This window comes from Eretmochelys imbricata, chromosome 2 (assembly GCF_965152235.1).
Source record: "Eretmochelys imbricata isolate rEreImb1 chromosome 2, rEreImb1.hap1, whole genome shotgun sequence".
Classification (NCBI taxonomy): Eukaryota; Metazoa; Chordata; order Testudines; family Cheloniidae; genus Eretmochelys; species Eretmochelys imbricata.
Genome location: NC_135573.1, coordinates 257,183,124 through 257,206,019, shown reverse-complemented (window position 1 = coordinate 257,206,019; position 22,896 = coordinate 257,183,124). Strand labels below are relative to the sequence as shown.

The 22,896-nt window shown below is 40.7% G+C and overlaps 1 protein-coding gene across 2 annotated transcripts in view; it reads left to right on the top strand.

Annotated features, from left to right (window-relative positions):
• The window catches only part of OXSR1 (oxidative stress responsive kinase 1), a 119,603-nt gene that overhangs the window by 78,456 nt on the left and 18,251 nt on the right, over positions 1–22,896 (top strand). For both annotated transcript variants that reach the window (XM_077808412.1, XM_077808413.1), the window contains 4 exons: positions 12,763–12,872; positions 16,521–16,622; positions 19,897–20,030; positions 21,513–21,561. In XM_077808412.1, the coding sequence (XP_077664538.1) occupies positions 12,763–12,872; positions 16,521–16,622; positions 19,897–20,030; positions 21,513–21,561 (395 nt within the window). The remainder of the gene's footprint in view (positions 1–12,762; positions 12,873–16,520; positions 16,623–19,896; positions 20,031–21,512; positions 21,562–22,896) is intronic.

The window sequence follows — 22,896 nt, the reverse complement described above, 5'->3', positions numbered from 1 at the left end:
AAATATTTAGATAAATTAGATTTATTCAAGTGAGCAGGGCCTGATCAAATTCACCCTGGGGTACTTAAGGAACTAGTTGAACAATCTCAGAACTGTCAGTGATGATCTTTAAGAACTCATGGAGGATGGGTGAGATCCCAGAGAACTGGAGAAGGGCAAATGTACCTATCTTGAAAAGGGGGCAGGGGAGGGGACTTGCGGAATTATAGACCAGTCAATGTAACTTTGATATCTGGAAAGATGCTAGAACACATTATTCATCAATCAGTTTGTAAACATCTAGAGGATAATAGGGTTATAAGGAATAGCTAATATGGTTTTGTCAAGAGTAAGTTATGCCAGATCAACCTAATTTCCTCCTTTTGGCAGGGTTACAGGCATAGTGGATAGAGGATGGGGAGCAGTAGGAGTGATATATCTTGATTTTTGTTAAGGGTTTTGACACAGTCCCATGTTGACATTAGTAAACTAGGGAGACGTGTTCTAGATGAAATTACTATAAGGTGAGTGCACAGCTGTTTGAAAGACTACTCAGAGTAGTTATCAATGGTTCACTTTCTGGCATTTGCCTTACCTCCTTGTGTCAGATGCCTGAATAATCTTTAAAGAGGGATACATATTGGGTTCTTATCCTATATATTTTTTCAATCTGGAAAGAGGTTGCCCCTGGTTTTTTTTAATGTTAAAACTTCTTTTGAGTGTAACATCCCTCTGACAAACTTCCTGCTGTTTGCATCCTCCCATGAAATACATGAGTTCTCACCAGAATAGTGGTGTTAAAATCTTCCTTGTCGCAGTGTGGCATGATATGTACAGCATATGCTGCTTGCTTTGTGCAGAAAAATGCAACACTTATACATCCGGCTTCTGTATAAACCCCAAAATAGATTTACTTTCCCTTAAATGGTGCCAGAGCTCTTAATGCCTGCTCGTGTGCTACTTAATGAAGTGTAAGGAATTCATCGCATGTGTCAGCTGATAGGTAACATGTGATTTCTCAATTGGGCAAGCTATTTATTAATAAAAGCCTACAATATCCTTCAGTAGCAGTGTAGGATGTAGTATTTTGGCTTGTCGTAGAACACATGATCTTTTTAAGGGAGAGACTATTAGTAGAGCTGTTACAGTAGGGAAATGAGCTATGATTCCTGGGTTTTTTTGTTTTTTTGGTTTTTTTTTAATTCCTGCACCTAGGTTAGTTTTCTGTTACACAACAGCAAGTCACTTAACTTCTATGTTCTTAACTCATAAGGATATTGAGGTTCAACATTTATAAACTGCTGAGATGATAGGTGCTTTATGTTCATATTTGTTATCTCTGGAGGGTTCTCAACTGAGCAATAGGAAGCTTGTAATTTGATCAAATGTCCTAGTTGTGCATTAAATCTCTTGCTTATGTTGACACCAGGTTATTAAAGGTCTTGCATCTCAAGGGACATCTGGGTGTAACCACACTGGTAGGATATCTGTGGGATTACTCTATACACTAATCGGGGGGTAGCCGTGTTAGTCTGTATCCACAAAAACAACGCCCAGCGTTAAAAAAATGGAATCTAGCTAGTCACATACACCATGAACTCAACACTTCATAATACGTGGTTTTGCACTAAAGTTCTATGTAAGGACCAGTTTCAGAATCTTTCATAGGATAAGCTGGTGGCAATGTCTAAACTATGAAGGTCATAAAGTTCAAAAGGAAGTGTGTTCCCTTTTGTGTAAGCAGCTGCTAATTTGAACATTTTTTAAAAATCACAAACTGCAGGGGGGAACACTTTGAATGAAGCAAAGCTGATTAAGACTTAGAATCTCCATTCTACAGGAAATTCCAACACTTCAAAATTTCCTTTCATTACAAATTGGAATAAAATGTCAATTTCCTCTGAAACAGTCTGAAAAATTTCTTTTTGGAAATATGGAAACAGCTCATTGAAGCACTTCATTTTGACTTATATAATATATTTGTTGATTGAAACAAAGCACTTAAACCTTTGTTGAAATTTTCAGTTAAATTCCTGGGAAACATTGCCATAAAACATTTCAGTTTTGTTGAACCAACCTTTTCCAACAGAACACTATTCCATTGGAAAATTATTTTTGATCAGCTCTAGAATGAAACATGCAGGGCCAGATCCTCAGCTGGTGAGTATTGGTTGAGCTCCTAGCTCCATTGAAGTAGGTGGCGCTCAGAGTACCTAAAATAAGTCTCTTTTGGGGATATTGACCTTAATTATTTTTAAATTAATCCCCATTCCCACTCAGGCACCCCCCAAAAAACCTCTGAACCATCAGGAACATCTTTGTTATCCTCATCTTCATACTTCCCTCCTTTTGCATCTTGTCAGAATTTGATCTGTCAACTCTTTGGGTCAGGAATTATCACTAAGACCGCTTATGCGGAAAGCACACCTGAGCCCTGATTCTGATTTGAATCTCCTAGTCTCTACCATGATGCAACTACCAATCATCTTAATCTTGTAAACAGTCCACAGGAGCACATTCTAGCAATTCCCATCAGGAGCCAAAAGTAGAAGCACAGTTAGTTTATATAACTGATCAAAATCCTTAAGGTAAACCAGATGTCTCTTAACTATTAGATTCTATTTGTAATTTTAAATTGCCAAATTGTGTTGTCTGAAAACTACTTCAAGAGTGACAGGAATTGAGGTCATGGAATGAGGCCATGAGGTAAACTGGAGATAATCCGTGAATTAAAGAAGCATTTGCTAGTACAAATTCTAAAAATTCCCTTGGCAGCCATCACAAAGGTGGAGCTTAACAGACCTGCTGAAGTGCTAGAACTCCATATTTTTACTCATGGAGAGTGTATTTTAGCAACTTCATAGCTCTTTTTCCCTCTAAATATATACCCGCCTGGCTAAGTAATAAAATTGCCACTGACAGATGCAAAGATGCTCAGTTAAATCCAAACCGAAGTTGATTTCTTTAAAGGAACATTGGCCTGGCCTATTTTGTGCAGAGCTAGTACTCATCCTGCTCTTATTCATTGTGACACTACCATATTTAAAGCTGTTTTACATTTCTTCATGTTGAATTGTAGTGGAGAAGCAGGAGGCTATTGAAGGGCTAAATGTTTATTGAAATTACCATACTTGCCATTTGGAGGATCGTTGTGTATGCTACTGAGGTGACAGAAATCTTGTGCTGTCCTTGTTGAGGGTTTGTAAACAAAGACTTTTGGTCAATATGTATTTTGAACGGTCTTTCAAATGCTGTTTTCTTTTGAGCTTAGGGTTCATACTGTTTACTAGGGAGGCAGCATTATGTAGTGGTTAAAATAGTTTTAGAAGTCAGAAGATCTGGGGAGAGTCCGTGACTCGCTGACTAATCCTGAGCAAATTGCCTAATGTCCCTTACTTTATTCATAAAATGGGAATAGTTAGGGCCAGACAAAATGTATGTAACTTTCCACTAATTCATGCCAGCTTCTCACCAGTTCATTCTTTTCCTGATTTCTCTTAATTCATTGTGGCAAAATGAATGCAAGGGCTAAATGGACGGAGGGACGTAGGAGTCCTGCTGCCCAGTAGAATCCGCAGCCCAGAGTTAGGTGTCCAGGTTCCCTGTACAATGCATGGGGAGAGTTAGGTGCCAAAGGGTAGTTCTACATTTTAGTCTGAGGTGCGATGGCAGCTCAGGTAGGTGTACCTCATAGACTTCAAGGTCAAAAGGGACCATCATATCATCCTGTCTGACTTCCTGCACATGGTAGGCCACAGAACCTGACCCACCCACTCCTGTAATAGACCCCTAACCTCTGGCTTGAGTTACTGAAGTCCTCAAATCATGGTTTAAAGACTGCAAATTACAGGGATTCCATCATTTATACTACTTTAAACCTGCAAGTGACCCGTGCCCCATGCTGCAGAGGGAGGCAAAACCCCACCAAGTTCTCTGCCAATCTGACCTGGTGGAAAATTCCTTCCTGACCTGCATGAGCATAGCTAAAAACAGTGTAGATGTGGCGGCATGGGCTGTACAAGCACGGGCTGTACAAGCACACCAGGGACCCTGGGTATGTGCTTGTGTTGCTGAAGCCCAGATTTTCACATCTACACTGCTGTTTTTACCCATGCTAGCATGTGTATATACACCTGAACAGTGTTTAGACCTACCCTAAGAATGGGATTCTCAGAAGTCAAGAAGCTGGCTAAATTACCCAGCAGGAATTGCCAAGGAGATGGTGGGGATTAGGCCACGCCCCTCAAAGATGGTTAAGTGCCTAGCTCTGCTTGGAATTCACAGCTGTGAACCCTCTCCTGGAGTTAGGCGCCTAAGCCCAGGTCATCTTTGTCTCAAAAACCCTCCCATCTTATTGTAGTCAATAGCGGGGTGGTCAGGGCACTCAGCTGGGATGTGGGAGATCTGGGTTCAAGTCTGTATGTCAAATTAAGCAGTGTAAAGATTTTTAAAACAGATCTCCAACATCCCAGCTGAATACCTTGACCACTGGGCTATAGAGTATTCTGGTGCACACTCTCACCCCAGACTAGAAATTTCCAATCTGGTCACCATTGGCACTTTTGTGCAGATTAGTCTTGTGTTGCGAGCTCACTTACTGTCTGGCGTCACAGGCCAGATAGACGAGGCGTGTCTAATTTGAGAATCCTGCCAAGGCTTAGCATGAGCTAGGGCATCAAGCAGCTTTGTGGTGTTGGGACTTAGGGGGTTTTGTGCCTGTTGACCGATGGAAACTTAGTGCCGTGGGGATATCAGCATTTATCGGGTTAGGTGGAAGCTGAGTCAAGCTTTTGAGAATTGATAGAAATAGCTACTTGCAAACTCCCAACTTCCCCAGCTGTGAGATCGGGGAACTCAATTCATATTTACAAATCAAATCCTACTATACACTTATTCTTTTTTTTGGTAAAGGAAACAACATTACTTAAAAACAAGAGTCAGGAAAAAGGGTTTTTTATAAAATTATTTGCATTTTCCTTAGCATTTTGCCATCTTCCACTTGATTTTCCTTCAGACAGTTTCCTTTTAGTGCTGCTTTTCTCTTCTGCTCATCAGGTTTAATAATCTCCAGTGAATTAACCTCTGTGGTTTGCAACAGGAAAACTTTTAGTACAGGTTGTGATAGAACTGAAGGGAGAGCAAGGCAACACAGAACGAAACATTCAGATGGCCTCTTTCAAAACACTTCAGCTGCACCATAGCACTTCTAGATCTGCACTCCTGCATTTTTTTTGCTTGGGGAAATCCTAACACGTTGGTTTCTCAGAGTTAAAAGTAGCTCTGGATTGTTTGCAGGCAGCATATGTTGGTTCATTATTCCACCCCATGGAAGTAGGAATTGTTATGCGGCCTGATGCAAAGCTCATTAAATTCAACAGGAGTCTTTTTATGTTGATGGGGTTTGGTTCTGGTCCATAATTAAGACTGTTGTTTTTTCTCCCAGGTAGTTAGCTAGTATAGCATTTACTTAAATTTCTAGTTAAATGCAATTGTGAGTCTTTTAAAATTAATAGATGCACTAATTTTTAAAAAGATATTACTAGAATATTGGTATAGAGTATACCTTGTTCATCAAGGACAGGCAGTGAGAAAAGGGAGGTGGTGTTGCATAATGCATCAAGAATATATGCACTTGTTCTGAGGTCCAGAAGGAAATGCGAGGCAGATCAGTTGGATGTCTCTGGGTGAAGATAAAAGGGGGAAAAGCAGGGAAGACATAATGGTAGAAGTCATTATAGACCACCAATTCAGGAGGAGAAGGTGGAGGAGGCATTTCTAGAACAAAAAACACACACCCAAACACAAGACCTGGTAATAATGGAAGACTTCAGCTACCTAGACCTCAGTTGGAAAAGTCAATAACTTACTGGAGATTTTGTGTTTTGCCATATTACATGTGTTCAGGACAACACTTTGTTTCAGAAGGTGGAGGAATTAACCAGAGGGACAGGCTTTTTAGACTTGATTCTGACTAACAGAAGGCAATTTGAGTGAAAGTGATCATGAAATGATGGATTTAATTTTTCTAAGGAAGGGAAGGATTGAGAGCAGCGGAATAAGGATAATGGACTTCCACAAAGCAGCCTTAACAGTCTCCAAGAACTTATAGGTGAGGTCCCAAGGGAATCTAAAGGAAAAAGGAGTAGAAGAGAGTTGGTAGTTTCTCAGAGACCGTAGTAAAGGCTCAACAGGAAAGAATCCTGATGCAAAGGAAAGATAGGAAGAATAGTAAGAGGCCAATATGGTTTCATTAGGAACTCTTTAATGACCTGAAAATAAAAAGAGGAATCCCGCCAAAAGTGAAACAAGTGCGAAGGATGAATACAAAATAGGGCAAGCATATGGAGACAAAACGAGAAAAGCTAAGGCACAAAGTAAGTTGCACCACGCAAGGGACATAAAAGGCATGGAGGGGTGGTTTATAAATACAATAGGAGAAAGAGAAATACAAAGGAAAGTGTAGGTCTACTACTTAGTGGGGCAGGAAAGCTAACAGATGACATCAAGAAGGCTGAGGTGTTTAATGCCTGTTTTGATTTATTCTTCATTAAAAAGGTTAATTGTATCTAGATACTTAAACAATTAATATTAACAGCAAGGGGGAAGGAACGCAAGCCCAAATGGGGAAAGAACAGGTTAAAGAATGTTTAGATAAATTAGATATTTTCAAGTTGGCAGAGCCTGATGAAGTTCATCCTAGGGAACTTAAGGAATGAGCTGAAGCAATCATGGAAGCATTCGTGATTATCTTTGAGAATTTATGGAGGAAGAGTGAGGTCCCAGAGCACTGGGGAAGGGGAAAAGTAGTACTTATCTTTAAAAAATGGGGGAAAGAGGAGTTGGTGAATTATAGACTAGTCAGCCTAACTTCAATAGCTAGAAAGATATTGGAACAAATTATTAAACAGTCTGTAAGAAGCTACAGGATAATAGCATTATAAGAAATAGTCAGCATGGATTTGCCAAGAACAAATTATGCCAAATCCACATTATTTCTCCCCCCGCAGGGGTTCTTGCCTAGTGGATAGAGGATGGGGAGCAGTAGGCGTGATATATCTATATTTTAGTAAGGCTTTTGACACAATCCTACATGATATTCTCATAAGCCAGTTAGGGAGATGTGGTCTAGATGTAACTGCTGTAAGGCAGTGGTCTGCAAACTTTTTACCTCGTGCCCCCCGCCTTACCCCTGCCCTGCTCTCCCTGCGGGGCTGGGAACAGGGCTGTGGCTCCGGAGGGTGGTGGTGGTGCAGAAAGGGGAAGGGGTCTGAGGCCACAGCTGGGAGAGGGGCTGGCAGATAGGGCCAGGCGTGGGAATGGATCTGGGTAATGATTGATTTAGTTGGAGATTGGTCCTGCTTTGAGCAGGGGGTTGGACTAGATGACCTCCTGAGGTCCCTTCCAACCCTGATATTCTATGATTCCAATGCTCCCTCCCTGCCCCCTATCACAGTATGTGGTGTACCACATCCAGTGCACTAAATGCCCCAATAACCAGACAATCACTATGCTCTTGAATGAATTCACACAGGACAAAGATAAAAGACAAAAACACTATATCACCTGTGGGTGAACACTTTACACAAAGTGGTCACTCTGTATCTGACCGCTCAGTCCTCCTCCTCAAAGGAAATCTCCACAACTTTTCCAATAGATGAGCCTGGGAACTTAAGTTCGTAAATTTGCTAGACACTAAAAATCATGGATTGAATGGAGACACTGGATTTATGGTTTATTGCAACAGTCTGTAACCCACTAACAACCCCTTCCAGCTACTCTACTCTCCCCCTTCCTCTTTCTGACTAGTCACTTCGCCTTGAATGGTCCCTTGAAATGTGTTAACTACTTTTGCTAAACAATCTATTCCACCTTGTATTTAGCAGTGAGCTCCATATAAGCTTGTATTTCTGACCCACAGAAGTTGGTCCAATAATAGATATTACTTCACCCACTTCTGCATAACACGTTCAACATATCTTGCTGCAATATTATTGATTAGATCTGTCTGACTGGGCTAATTCCAATACTGCTTCCACAGAAGCACCTGAACAGATGGAGAGAAATGGTCTTCACAGTTAGTTTTATCCACAGATCCCAGAAGTACTTGAGATTTGGATTATGACTTGCAAGAGGGGTCATTGCCAGAATTTTGGAATCTTTGGAGCACTCTCGGACCACTAAATCACATCTGGATTCCTCAAGAGCAGTGGTAGCCCGTACCATTGATTAGACAGCAATTAGTGGACAGATTTTGACTTCTCCTTAATATAGACCTGTCTACAGCAACCCAGGTCTCTTACAGCCATTAGACCACCTGAGTGAAATCTACTAAAGACCTTTAAGACTGTGTAGGTTCAGCAGGATCTGGTAGAGTGAGGTAGTGCCAGCAATAAATAATATATTCACTTACCATTCATTGCCAGAACAGTTCACGTTGGCTTAACTTCCAATACTCTACATGGTTTGGGAACAAGCTTCCTTAGGGACACCTTCTTCCAGGACTGAATATTAGTGTCTTTTGCTGACATTTACTGTATGGGAGTTCTTGTGCCTCCCCATCCAGTTTTTGTTTTTCAATGAATGGCAGTGAACTCTTGCATTTGCTACAGCTCCGTAGTCATGAAAATGCTTGACCAAAAGATGGATCTTCAGCTATGAAGGTCAGAAAAGTTGAGCTTTTGGGGGTTGCCAGAGAGCTTTCTGAAGCTCAACTTTTCTGACCTTCATAGTGGAAGATCCATGTCTTTGGTTAAGCATTTTCTTGACTATGGAGTCTTAGTAGGTTATTTATGGATGGCACGGGGGGCCTGTGCATGGAGAAGACCTTATTTATCCAGGTTTGTAAATAAATAAACTGGGAATGCAACTTCCAGCTGTACAGGTTCACTTCTTCATCACAAAAGCAGCACTACTTAAAATCAAAGGAGAAATGAGCAGCCTAGACTTGCCCTTCTTCTAAAAAAGCACAAACTCACAGAACTATGCATCTCGTCCCTTACATCTGTCCTTTGTATCTGTCTATCAGGGCACCTCTGATTCTGTGACATTTTATGCACGTTCCCAGAGTTTAGAAAATTTTATCTGATGAAAACATTTCTTAAGTTCCATTTCATCCCTTCTCAACATGTTTGATACCGGCAGACAAATCCAGTCATAAGCCTGTGTTAGGGGAACCAACCCTGGTGTAATGATACTGCTGCTTCCCTGCTTCTACCTCAGCAATAAGAATAAAGTTTAAACTTGTGGGCAGCATTTTATTTAGCTTTTTACAAATATTGACATAACAGGCGCTCTTTTTTAAAAGCATTAGTGCACACTGTTACAGTGGGCTATTTCAGAAAATTGGAAATCAGTAAATGGATTGGAAAACCATTGACTAAATCAGCCATGTAATGGAATACAATTTAATTCCACCAAGGCTTTCTGGTGACCTCAAGACAAATGCAGAGCTCAAGGGATTTATTGTCAGAATTCCAAGATAGAATTTATAAAATTCTTACTTTTTCTGAAATGTGGTGTGTGTGCTATTAAACGACTTTTATTTTTGATGCTGGAACATTTTTACCTGAAATGACTAGGATGATTTCTATCTAAACAAATTCTGAGGCTTCAGCTAAACACACCTAATTTTAGAAAACCTTGTTTTGGAACCTCATTAGATCTTACAGGTTAATCAGGAATGAAACTAGTCAATACTTGGATGGGAGGCCTCAAAGGAAAACTTAGACACTGCACCTTTGGTGATTCTGTAGAAACACAGGGACTGTTTTACAGGATCAGGGTAATGGTCCATCTAGACCTTTATTCAGTACCAGATTCTTCAGAGGACGGTGCAAAAAATGACAAACAAGTATCAAATAGCCATAAATAGAGGCAGAATCCTCAACAGGTAGTCGTGGCTTTAGGGCCTGAAGCGTGAGTTTGTCCTTTTTTAGAAAAACTTATCCTAATGAATAGACACATGGATGTTGTTGCTCATATAAATGGCCAGTCCTTTTCTGAATCCTGCAAAGCTCTTGTTCTCTCACTTCTAATTGTAGTGAGTTAGGTTAATTTTGTATTGTGTTAAGTATTTACTTTTCAGTCTAATGTTCGTGCCTTTAATTTAACTGGGTGTCGTCTTATTCTACGATTGACTAGAATAAGGCTCCTGGAGAAGGTGGTGCTCTTTCCTGAGAGTCTTTGCTGAACCTGTACGCTAGAGGGCACTGCTGCTGGAGGGGCAGTCTTCGGAATGAGACTTGAACTCCATATCCTGACAACTTGTGAATATGAAACAGATGTCACTTTTTATAGGAGTATGGTTTTTAACCTTGGTGTTATGTGGTAACTGTTTTGCCTGGAAAAAAATCTTCCTGTAGTTACAATTGGGTATGGTCTCTTTCAATTCCTCTATTATACTATCAGCGATTGCTTCCATGTGCTGTTTGTTCAGGTCTGAAATGATTGGTTGCCCTTCGCTGGTGGGTGAAATAATTCTGTGTTTAGGTTCTGATCCTCCAAGCCCTACATGCACTCGCACTGAAGTTACTTGGAATCTCGCCTAGTCGGAGCTTGCAGGTCAGGCCCATCATTTGTACACCAGTTTGTCAAATAATTTGGGATTCTTTGGGCTAAAGGGAGCTTAATGCAGGTGTGGTACCAGATATCCAAAGTGTATGTAGGGCTTGGAGGAAGTCTGTCTCTGTATGTGTAAATGTGCCTATATACAAAAATTATAAAAATAGTGCAGATTGTATCTGGGACGACCAGCTATCAGCTAGAGAGGTTACATCTGGAGCCATCAGCCAAAATTCTTCAGCAAGACCTGTCCCCTTCAGCAATCCAGCACTGCAGTCTGAGTAGAATATTGGCATTTTGGGGCATTATGGAATAAATGGAAGTGAGTAGGGGTGAGGACTTGGAGAAGACTTTAAAAAAAAAAATGCAACCTTAAAGAATTATCAGTTGAATTTTTTGGTAATTTTGATTTGATCTTTCCATTGATATGAGGCACAAATCAGGACAGTCTTGCCAGGATTTCTTTCCCATCTTCTGTGGTTATTTTCTCTTCCTTTACTCTGCCCATACACCCAAAGCCTCCCATGAAAAAATTCTCCCTGGCTCCCTCTTGGACCAGTGACTGTCGTGTTACCATGTCTGTTTATAAAGTGCTCCTCTCACTCTGAGCAGAGAGCTTGTATCACACTTTGTTCCTGCATGGCAGCGTCACTTTTCATGAACTCACTGTACCGCACCAGTATCTGTTGCACAAAATGTCACCTTTGTGATTGCAAGCTCTGCTTAAACTTCCTTTAAAAGCATGATTTAATTAATAACTAGAACAGTAGTATTGTGAGGTACTTCTTGAATAAGGTATTCCTCATGTTTCAGCTTGACAAAGGAATTCTAGTTCAGGTTGGACCACAGTGGCGGGGGAGGACTTATTTAAAGCACTAATACAATAGAGATATCAACATCCAGTCCCAAATTGCCTCTGCATAGCCTCCTACTTCAGTGGGAAACAGTTACAATTCTTGATTCCAGTAACTTTAGCACTTTTTTGTCATTGATTGGTAATAGCTTGTGAACTTCAGGTACCCAATTAAAGTGTTGTGTGACCTAGTCATGGGTCATTGACCGAATATACTTCACTTGATAGCACAGTATTGAACACTAAGGTGTTTCCCATCCCACCTGCATGAAACAGTTGTGGTCCACGTGACACTTCTCACATTTTACCAGTTCTAATCCTTTATTTAAACACCTAACTCTCCCGCCCTAATTCTGGTGTAGAGTCTTCCTAATGAGTAGAGCGCTAATCAGTGCAATGTTGTCTTCCTGAGGCTGCAAACAGAATGAAATAATGGCTGAGTGGTATCTCTTAACTTGGCTGACCTAAATGAGGGATGCAAATTATTTCAGGAAGCCTAAAATCCTGTGGGATTCATCCCTTGAGTATAAACAACTTTCCATAATTTCAGCTTCAACTGTTTATTGTTGGAAAACTATCTATATCCAAAATAAAAGTGATGGGACACGTTCTCCATGTTAGAGTGCAGGTGACTTTGGGACTAAAGTGAGTTACATCGGTCAGTGAGACGGTAGATAGATGTGAGCTCCCTGCCTGCCCTCTGCTCTTCTGATTGGGATATTTACGTTGTTGTTAGGCTTGTTGTTAGGCTTTGGGATTAACATCAACATTTATTGCTAATCATTTTAGCTGATGGGATAGGGAAGGAGGTGAGTAAAACCTGTGTGGGTGGGGAGTTACTGCAGAGAGAAGAAAAGACTGATGCAGATACTGAAAGAAAAGAGAAACTAAAAAAGAGTTGGGGCGGAGGAAGAGGAAAGACCAGCCTTTGATCATAAAAGTCCAGGATGTTGCTAAAGGAGACGATAACTCACTTAACTGAACTCTTATTGTTTCTTACTACATAATGACCATTTTCTCCTTGGTCTCTGTGCGAACTTCCCGCTGATGTCAGTGGGAGATCTGCTGTGCGTTGAGTGTGTATGTAGTCCTTCCTTCGTACCCTGGCCCAAAAACCATTGTTAAAAATTAGGATTCTGTTCTTTCTGTGGACTGCACTTCACACCTCTTTGATATAATTGAATAGTATCCATGGTTATGGACATTGTCAAAGGACTACTTTGCCTTAGTCGATCATTCTTAATCCTTCAGAAACTTCCCCATCTGAAACATGACCATCAGCTGCATAGCTGAGATTTCTTGTGTTTTTTTTTTTTTTTTCTTCATGTTCAGGATGTTTTCTTCACTGTAGGCTTTTTTTGCTATTTCAGACTTCGGTGTTAGTGCATTTTTAGCCACTGGTGGTGATATTACCAGAAATAAAGTGAGGAAAACCTTTGTGGGCACCCCTTGCTGGATGGCACCAGAAGTCATGGAACAGGTAACTGTTTAATTGGTAGTGTCTTATTAGAAAATTGTACATGGCAAGTGAGCTAAGTCATTGATGTTTGTTTATGAAAACTTTGGTCACTGTGGTGGCTCAGCCCTCATACCACCCACTGTGGCTTTCTGAGGGTCCCAGAGGACAGCTTAATAGTCATACTGCTCAGTATAGTACAGGCTCCTTTCTCTAAAATTTCAGAGCGCTTTGAGCACTCACAATTTCAGGCCCTTCTATGTGTTAGGTTTTTCTCTAGCACCCTTTGTCATCCCAACTAGCCTCTGAAAAAAGGCTACTCGAGATCCAAGATTGTTCTTAAGCAGCAACCGTTGTCAGAGTTTGTTTCAGTGGAGCTACTTGCTCCATTAAAATGGAGGATATTGGGAATGATGGGAGGGATAAGAGAATGTTTTCTCCTTAAACATGCAGTGCAGATTACTCCCAACAAGGCAAAACAAATGTAAATGTCAGTAACTGGTGTGGAGGAGAACTGGGGGTCGGGAGATGGGATCGGAGGAACGATTCATTACCCTGCCGAATTTTTCACCCCTACTGAAGTCTTAGTTAGCATTTGTATCCCTTGGAAAGGAATGGCTGCCTCTAGGATGTTGGGTTCTCTTTCCTTCCTTGACCTGCTAATCAGCTGGGAATGGAAGTGGTGTCTGCTCTTGTTGCCTTATGTAAATGGAGGCACAAGGGATAGAGCAGCAGGGTAGACAAACACCTGTCAGAGATGGTCTAGATCGGGGCGGGCAAACTTTTTGGCCTGAGGGCTGCATTGGATTTCGGAAATTGTATGGAGGGCTGGTTAGGGGAGGCTGTGCCTCCCCCAACAGCCAGGCATGGTCCGGGCCTATCCAACCCCCCCACCACCTGCTTCTCACCCCCTGATGCCCCCCCCCGGGACTCCTGCCCCGTCCACCCCCCCCCCCCCCGTTCTTGGTCCTGTGACTGCCCCGGAACCCCCCGCCCCTAACTGCCCCATCCAACCCCCCCCTCCTTCCTGACTGCCCCCCCGGACCCCTGCCTCATCCACCCCCCCGACGACACCCAGTCCCCTGACTACCCCTGGAACCCCTGCCCCGACTGCCCCCTCCACCCCATCCAACCCCTCCTCTCCGTCCTGACCCGCCCCCCACCCCACCCCCCGGGACAGGCAGCCGCGCCGCGCAGCACAGAGTACCAGATCAGGCCGGGCTCTGCAGCCACGCTGCCCAGAGCATTTCGCCGGCGGCGCAGTGAGGTAAGGCTGCGGGAGAGGGTCTGGGGGCTAGTCTCCTGGGCAAGGAGCTCTGGGGCTGGGCAGGGTGATCCTTTGGGCCGGATGTGGCCCACGGGCCGTAGTTTGCCCACCTCTGGTCTAGATAATTCTTAATCCTTCCATGAGTGCAGGGAACTGGACTAGGTGACCTCTCAAAGTCCCTTCCTGTCCTGTGATTCTATGATGTTGCCCTACTGAGCTGGGCCATATTGGACTTCTCCAGGCTGATTGTGTCCAGAATGTCTGTGACTAAAGAGGAGAGGGGATTAGATCAATGAAAAACCAACTGATCAAAGAAAGGGGAAAGCGGAAAGGATAAAGTTGTTATAAAGATCTTTAACCAGGAGGGAAATGTAACTAAAATGAAAAGACTTAATTATAAATATATCTAGTATTTTCTATTGAGACAGATGTTCTGGGGATACAAGAGTTCGTAAGGACTGTGAGTGTGGAATTATTACAAGAAATTATTTTGAAAGGCTGTTTATACCATCCCATTTTCTTCCAGCAGGTGTTGCTGTGAGCCAATTATATGTTGAGTTATAAATAAATAGAAAAGGTAGATATCAAAGAATTTTTGACCCAAGTCCATTTCTTAATTTTGGGATAAACTTCCCTATCCCACCATTATCTCTCTAAATGCTATGCACATTTTGACTGGAAAACAACTTTTGGCACAAATTGAAGAGGTAAATGTCATTGATCTAAATCCATAAAGTATAAACAAATTAAGGTTATTGGTATATTCTGGATCAAAATTCAGGTGAAGAGCTGTTTTCCCTTTGGGTAGCCATTAGCTATATTAAACTAATTTATAGGAATTTGAAAACTTCCCTGATGACTTCAATTTACAAGCAGGATTTTGTACTGTAATTGGAAGCTATAGATTAGGCGGTAGAAAATTATTGATGTATTTATGCACCTACTACAAGACTAACACTGTGCTTCAATGTTGTTTTTTGTCTTTGATTATAGTTTAAATTTATTCTCCAGCATTGATGAGCTACATACAGTGTGATGCAACTTAATTTTATTAAACTTTACAGATTTTTTTTCTCTACTAATATAATCATATAAATACAAGAAAGCCAAGTTTACATAGTAAAAGGAGATCACTACTAACGGTTTCTCTCACTTAAATCCCATCAAACTGGAGTATCCCAGGTAGGCTAGATATGGAGTGTCTAGAGATGGACAAAAAGAAAATTACCTTCAGAACTTAAGGAACTAGTACAAGGTAAACGAAGGATAGTAAACTTATCAAATTTAATTTAACCATATGAATATAGAACAAGATGAACCATAAATTGAAATCTGGAAGTGTTCTTCAAAATGCAACAATAGTCTTGTTCCTCACAGGTAGTTTGTGCAAAACTTTTAGCTTCAGCAGAATTAGTGTCTTCTCCTAAACTAACTGTTAACTTACCTAGTGCAATAGTGGTATTAAATTTGCACTGACTCAGCTCTAGCAGTCTTCTCCCATTTGTTTTGAGAGCAGGAAACGTGAAAAATTTCATTTTGGCAAAACACTTGTGGTTTGTAGTTCTCATTAAAGTTAGTACACAGTGTCTCTTCCCTTCAGTGGATAAAGTAAATTTTCCATTTCAGATGCCAAAACACTAGGTAATATTAATGAGGAAAAAGGCTTATTGGCATATGAAATTTTTTTTCTTTGCATAGTGGAGGTTTAAGTGCTATATGGCTTTAGTGAACAAATCTGCCCATCTAATGTGGAAACTAATACCCATTAAACCAAAAGACAATCTAATGGAAAGCAAAATATTAAATGTCAGCAATGGCCTCTATAAGCAGGAATGAGGAGTTTGTCAGTGGCCTGGCTCAACTCCAGGCTGGCACGGACTTCCAAGTGCAAAGAGCAGAGTGCTAACCTGTTTCAGGACTGGACGTGTTTGCAGTTAGTTTAACAAAGTAGCTGGTTAGGCACAGCTCCAGAAACAGTCATATGTCTATTAATCCCCTTACTATGACTATTTCAATCATACCAAAGCAGTCCGACTTTCCATATTGGTATGGAAGCCAAAGCCTGGTTGAATCCAATACCTGGTAGCCATCTTGATGTAACCTTTGTATTGGTAATGTGGCATATGAAAACTCTTGTACAAACTACAAATATGGTCTTCCTCAGATATGACTGCTCTACCTAAGGTTTCTGATTTGCAGCCAGGAAGGAACTGAAAGGTAAAGAAAGGCATGTTCCTTCCTGGGTATAATTGCAATGCCAGCGAAGGTTAATGGAAGATGTCTTTCAGAGTCCTTGAGGGTAAAGAAATGATGCAAACATTTAACAAGCTCCATTCAAAGCCTGCTGGCAGAGGTGTAGTTGGGATAATGAAAAATATGTAGAGTAATATCTTGTTACTTTTCAGGTCAGAGGTTATGACTTCAAGGCAGACATCTGGAGTTTTGGAATCACTGCTATAGAGCTGGCTACTGGGGCAGCTCCTTATCACAAGTACCCACCGATGAAGGTGAGCGGTAATCTTCAAATACTTGTGGTGACAAAAAACAGTATTAAACAGTGTTTCCTGAGGTTATTTGAAAGAATGTGGTCAGTCCAATTTTCCTCTTGTCGAGGAGCTGCCTGTCCTTTGTGATTATATTTGTAAAATACCATCAGACTCACAGAATTACATTTTATAATCTCTATGGGGAAGTCCTTTTAAACGTTACATTCCTTTTTTGTGTTTGTGCTTAAAATAGAGAATAGTACTGTTCAAATCTATACCCTTCCATGCGCAGATACTCATGAGTAGTACTCGATATCTCACCTGGATCCTTTAAAAGCCGCATAGCAGTCTTTTCTCTTAGAGCTGTAGAAAAACGAGCAGTTCAAAGGTTATAGGGCATCCAGTGACCCCTGTATAAGGAGATAATCAGTCCTCTCCTACCTTCTATTCACCTACTCATAAAATCTGGAACCAGTTGTTCCAGGTGAGTTTTTAACTGGGGGCTTGGATACCTCATTGGATTAGTAATAGAGGTAAGAGGCTCTACATTCTTCTCCTGGTTTGAATATTAGCTCAGCTGGAGACTGGAAGTTGCTATCTGGTGGCTGGTCAGTAGCCTGTGTAAAATGAATTGAGGGCATCAGCCTTGGGTATTCCTGAAATGTAATTGGGTTCATTCTGTCAGAGAGGTAGTAGGTTTCACCGTATGTTTTTGTCAGCTCTAACTGCCTGATATCTATTTGGGGGAGTTTTAACTATGGGGACTGAGCTGGGATTTGTGTGTAATACCGTATTTTTGTTGGTTTAGTTCAGAGGTTTCCATTTTAAAGGCACATCACTGAAGCCTGGGGAGGGTTGTTGCTCTAAACTAGAGCCCTGGGCAGGATATTTTTTGAATCCCATTTTTATCCTGCTGCCACCTGCAAAAACCTTAGATTCTGCAAGAGAGACAGATTTCCCCATGGTGCTACTTAAAAAAAAAAAAAAAAAAAAAAAAAAAAAAAATCTGTGTCTATATTTTTTTATTTATTTATAATATATAAATAAATAAAAATATGGCTAAAATTTTGGCATGTGTATTTTTATTAAGTCACAGATGGGACACAGGCAATAAACAATAAAATTGCAGAAATGTACAAAGGGCCAGTGTTAGGGGGTAGCAAGCAGGGCAATTGGCTGGGGCCCTACTCCACAGGAGGCCCCGCAAAGATAAGTTACGGGCAGTGGGGCTTGGCTACGGGGCTCAGGCTCACTCTGAAGTCTGAGCCCCGCTGCCTGGGGCTGAATTAGTGGAATTTTGAGGAAGTTAGAGGTTTCTTAAAATCACAGAATCTGTGAGCTCCATGACTGACTCGTAGCCTTATCTATCTATCCATCCATCCATCCGGAATTCAGGCACAGTTTTTACCATTAAAAGAATAAAACAAACCTTGCTTAAACCACATAAAATACTTTAACTCCTGTTATAATAGACATCAAATCTTTCTACCCCTCGCTTAAATTTAAGTATTAAAACCTTTATTTTAAAAAAAGGAAAACCAGCTCCTGTCGTAGTGGTTCAGTTGATAGGATGCAATGGATTTTAAGACTTCAACATTCAGAAAATAAGGACCTATTTCTACATGTTGAGATGCCCTTATATTCAGACATACCTGTTTCTAGTAAATGAGGTAATGAGCACATGGACTCGGGAGGGGGTGGAAATTCCCTTCATTGCGGGTCTGCTGTGTTGTGACTGTACTAGCTGTCCCTTGCTACACAGCGTTATGGGTTAAGGGACCTGGAGACTTCACTGCTATGCAGACATACTCCAGACTAATATGGTAATTGTTTTGTCAGATATTTGCTGTGCAGAAGACCTATCCTTTCTCTTCAAATACTTGTTTCATGTACTCCAGATTTTTAAATAGGGTGTTTTAGATTTGTGTTGCTGTTGCATATTGTTCAAATTCTTGCAAAAAATTGCAACCACTTACCCTGATTATTGCTAAGGAATTAAAGGTAGGTTTTCACCAGCTAGCATCAATGGAACAAGCATGTTTTCTAGAAAACAATTATATTTTATTCAAAACTGAAACATTTAATGGGTTTGACAAATAGTCTGAAAAGAGACCTGCCTTATGCCTTGTCTGTGCACAGAAGTTGCACCAGTTTCATTTAAATCAGTTTTTAAACTTGTTCAGTTAAACATGTGCAAAGCCTTTTGTGGCCTATAATTTCAGTTTGAGTATCAAATTTTGGTTTAATTTAAGCACATTTCTTATTGACTGACGCTAACCTGAATTAAGCTTGTCTTAAATTGAAATAAGAGTCTAGCCAGAGGTTTGCACGAGTTTAACTGAAATAAGTTAAACTGGTGCAACTTTCCTTTGCAGACAAGGCCTTGAACAACCGAGTTGTTCCAAATGCAGTCAGTGATCATGTTAACAATGCCCCTGGTCTGCAAAGCAAGAGACAAATATTCACTGATTTAGTAGATGTTGTTTTCAATAATACTTTCTTATGTGATAATGAAATTTTAAAAGCATTTTACAGTAGGTTTTGTGGTCTGCACTCAGTTCTACGATTACTATATTCAAACTCCAAGTTCAGATCCTGGACTATAAAGGTCACTTAAGTTGTAATTATGTTTTCATATTTGTGACTTGGGAATATTAACCTCCATTTACATTGGATTGTATAATTCTGTATGAATTGATGGACCACTGCATTTTTAAAAGAGTGGACACCTTTAAATTATGCTGCAGGCTGGTTCCTCTTCTAAAATTGGTGAAACCTGTATCGAAGCGACAGAGTAAGATGGTGGCAAGAATAATCTTTTTTTTTTTCCCCTTCAGAATGTTTTGTTGAGTGGAATAGAAAAAATCCTCCACTTAGTGCGAGAGAGAGAGTGTGTGTGTGAGAGAGAGAATTATCCTTGGGCTTTTTTACATTCATAATTAGCCATATTTCTTTCTAACTCCCTCTTTCCCACAAGTCTAAGATATCTGCAAAGAAATCTGAACTGAGCATTTGAATCTAAAGTCTCATATGACCAGTGTCTATAGAATGAACATGATTGGCAGAAATGCTGTGCCCCTTTTCTTCCCTTTGGGGCTGCATTATGCTGGCGTGACTGACCTGAAAACTTGATCTGACCTTACTTGCAATTTGAAGCCTGTATCTCAACTCCTAACATGTTAAAGATGTGTGTCCCCAGAATGCATCAGGCTGCTGTATGTGTGGGGTTCCCTAGACCTGACTTCTAAGAATTTTTGATCTTCCTAGATGTTTCCAATGGATTTAATTCTTTCAGGTTTTAATGCTGACACTACAGAATGATCCACCTTCTTTAGAGACTGGCGTCCAAGATAAAGAAATGCTGAAGAAGTATGGGAAATCATTTAGAAAGATGATTTCCTCATGCCTACAGAAAGACCCTGAAAAAAGGTAAAACTACCACCAAAATTTAAAAATAAAAGTTGTCTTAGTTAGCTCTGCAATCTTTGAGCCAAGATGATTGCAGAGGACCTGGTGTCTGACAATAAGTTCTCCTGCCCATCGTCATTTTTTATAAATAGGGATAAATGTTCAATACTGTGTACGACTGGCAAGACACACAACTTTCATTCTGATTAACCGGTTCTGACTAGCTCAGTATTGTACTCCCAGAGACTTAATTGCAATTTTTGTCTCGCTTCTGGTTCAAGCTGCACTGTGTTTTTTGCCCATCAGAAATTATAGGTTGTGAACTGTGTATTTACCTGTGGAGCTTTTAAAATATACATTGTTTTTAAATTTGCAAATATAAGAAGGCTCTTAGTGCAATCTTGACTCATTTGGTTATAAGGACTATTTATTAAGGACAGCTATATAAAACATTGGTAAACGTCCCATAACATGTTCTCTCATCCATGCAAATCCTTTTAAAATATCCTGATACAGCAGTTTTAAATCATCCTCTCACTACAAGTAGGTGATCATCTGTTCAGTGTTAAGGGTGTGATGGGCGGGGGGCGGGGGGAGGAAGAAAGCAAATGGCGTTGCAGTTCCCAATTTATTATTATTTCTGTCTTTATTCTACGGTACGGGCGTGAAGCCCCAGTCAGGGTCCCATTGTGCTAGAAAATGTGCAGATGAGTAAAACAAAGGTAGTAACAATCTACAAGAGCTCGCAAACCAGTTTCAGCTAAATGGAGCCAGCAGATAACCAAAGGTATATCAGTGCACCTCCTAAATGTGTAATGTCTATATATGTCACTTTCTGAAGATAACTAACCTAATGCACAATTAGTATTTAGTAACCATCTGCCTGAAAGCAGAGGTGTGAACTGCAGTGCATCACATCTGGAAAAGAGCCATTGCTTTTGCTGTCCTTATTGGATATGTCTACACAGCAACTAGACACCCACGGCTGGCCCGTGCCAGCTGACTCGGGGTCTCGGGTTGTGGGTAAACAGTCAGGTGGCAAAGTTTCATGTTGTAGGCAGGTTGCGGTGAATGAGACAAGCAGCTTGGAAGGATAAGTTATATTTCAAAAAGAAAAGGAGTACTTGTGGCACCTTAGAGACTAACATATTTATTAGAGCATAAGCTTTCGTGAGCTACAGCTCACTTCACCGGATGCATACAGTGGAAAATATAGTGGGGAGATTTTATATACACAGAGAACATGAAACAATGGGTGTTACCATACAGATTGTTTCATGTTCTCTGTGTATATAAAGTCTCCCCACTATATTTTCCGCTGTATGCATCCAGTGAAGGGAGCTGTAGCTCACGAAAGCTTATGCTCTAATAAATTTGTTAGTCTCTAAGGTGCCCCAAGTCCTCCTTTTCTTTTTGCGGATACAGACTAACATGGCTGCTACTCTGAAACCTGACATTTCAAAGTAACAATTATAACTATTTTTCTCCCTCTTCTGTTAATAGACCAACAGCAGCAGAGCTATTAAGACACAAATTTTTCACAAAAGCAAAGGTATGATAAAACTTGTATGGAAGGGAAATATGATGTATCATGAAATATGTGGGGTGGTATAAGGCTTTACTGGTATGAGCTGGAATGGCTGTTTTGTTTACAATCAGTGCTACTCTGAGTTAAGCTGCTTGTTGCAAATTAATGAAATAAAACCTTTGTATGCTATCAAATCATGTATTCTGTTTCAGAAATGTGTTTCATAGAGACTATTTAAAAATCTTGGAGCGTTTTTAACATCTTCCATTGGGTTTATTTTTTTTCCCCCTCCACCTCTAAAGCCAACTAAAAGTATGTCTACACTTTTGCAGTGATGTGAAGAGTTAGCTACTCCATGCCCAGCTAGCACGGATATAAAGTAGCTGTGTAGACAGTGAGGCACTGCTTAGGCAAGTAAAGTAGAAGAGCTCTGGCAGAGGGAGGCAGTGGTGAAAGGCTCCAGCAGGTCAGCTGGAGACTTTTCCCACTGCCTCCCCTCTGCCAGAGCCTTTCACTGCCAAGCGTAGCTATACTCCACAGTGAGTGTAGATGCAGCCTGCCTTTCACTATCTCACGTAGCTCCATGTACCCTACACGCTGGCAAAAGTGTAGATGAGGTCTCAGAGGGAGTAAATCTAACTAAGATCTTAGAAACCTCTGAAAACAATCTGGGAGACTTTCTGTGTACAGTAGAACCCTCAGGGTTATGAACACCAGAGTTATGAACTGACTGGTCAACCACACATCTCATTTGGAACTGGAAGTACACAATCAGGTAGCAGCAGAGACCCAAAAAAAAAGCAAGTACAGTACTGTGTTAAACATAAACTACTAAAAACATAAAGGGAAAGTTTAAAACAAAATTGACATAAGGAAACTTTTTGTGCTTATTTCATTTAAATTAAGATGGTTAAAAGCAGCATTTTTCTTCTTCATAGTAAAGTTTCAAAGCTGTATTAAGTCAATGTTCAGTTGTAAACTTTTGAAAGAACAACCATAACGTTTTGTTCAGAGTTACGAACAACCGCCATACCTGAGGTGTTTGTAAATCTGAGGTTCTACTGTATTATGCCATAAATAAGGTCAAGTGTTTCAGGGCTCTCCAAAACTAGTAGCAAGTGCTGTATGCTTTTGAAAGCTGGGCGTCTCCCATACCAAATGGTATAAACTCCCATTTCTAGACCCAAAGGGTGGGTTGCAAGATACCAGACCTTAAATCTGTCACTGGATCAGGGCAGAGTATTTCTTTCTCTCTTGTTCTAGGCCTTAAGTCAAGGTACCCTTTTTTTTGGGGGGGGGGGGGGGGGTGATTTTGCAGTGATTCAGTTGAATTTTAAGGAAAATCAAAGTTTCTTTTAT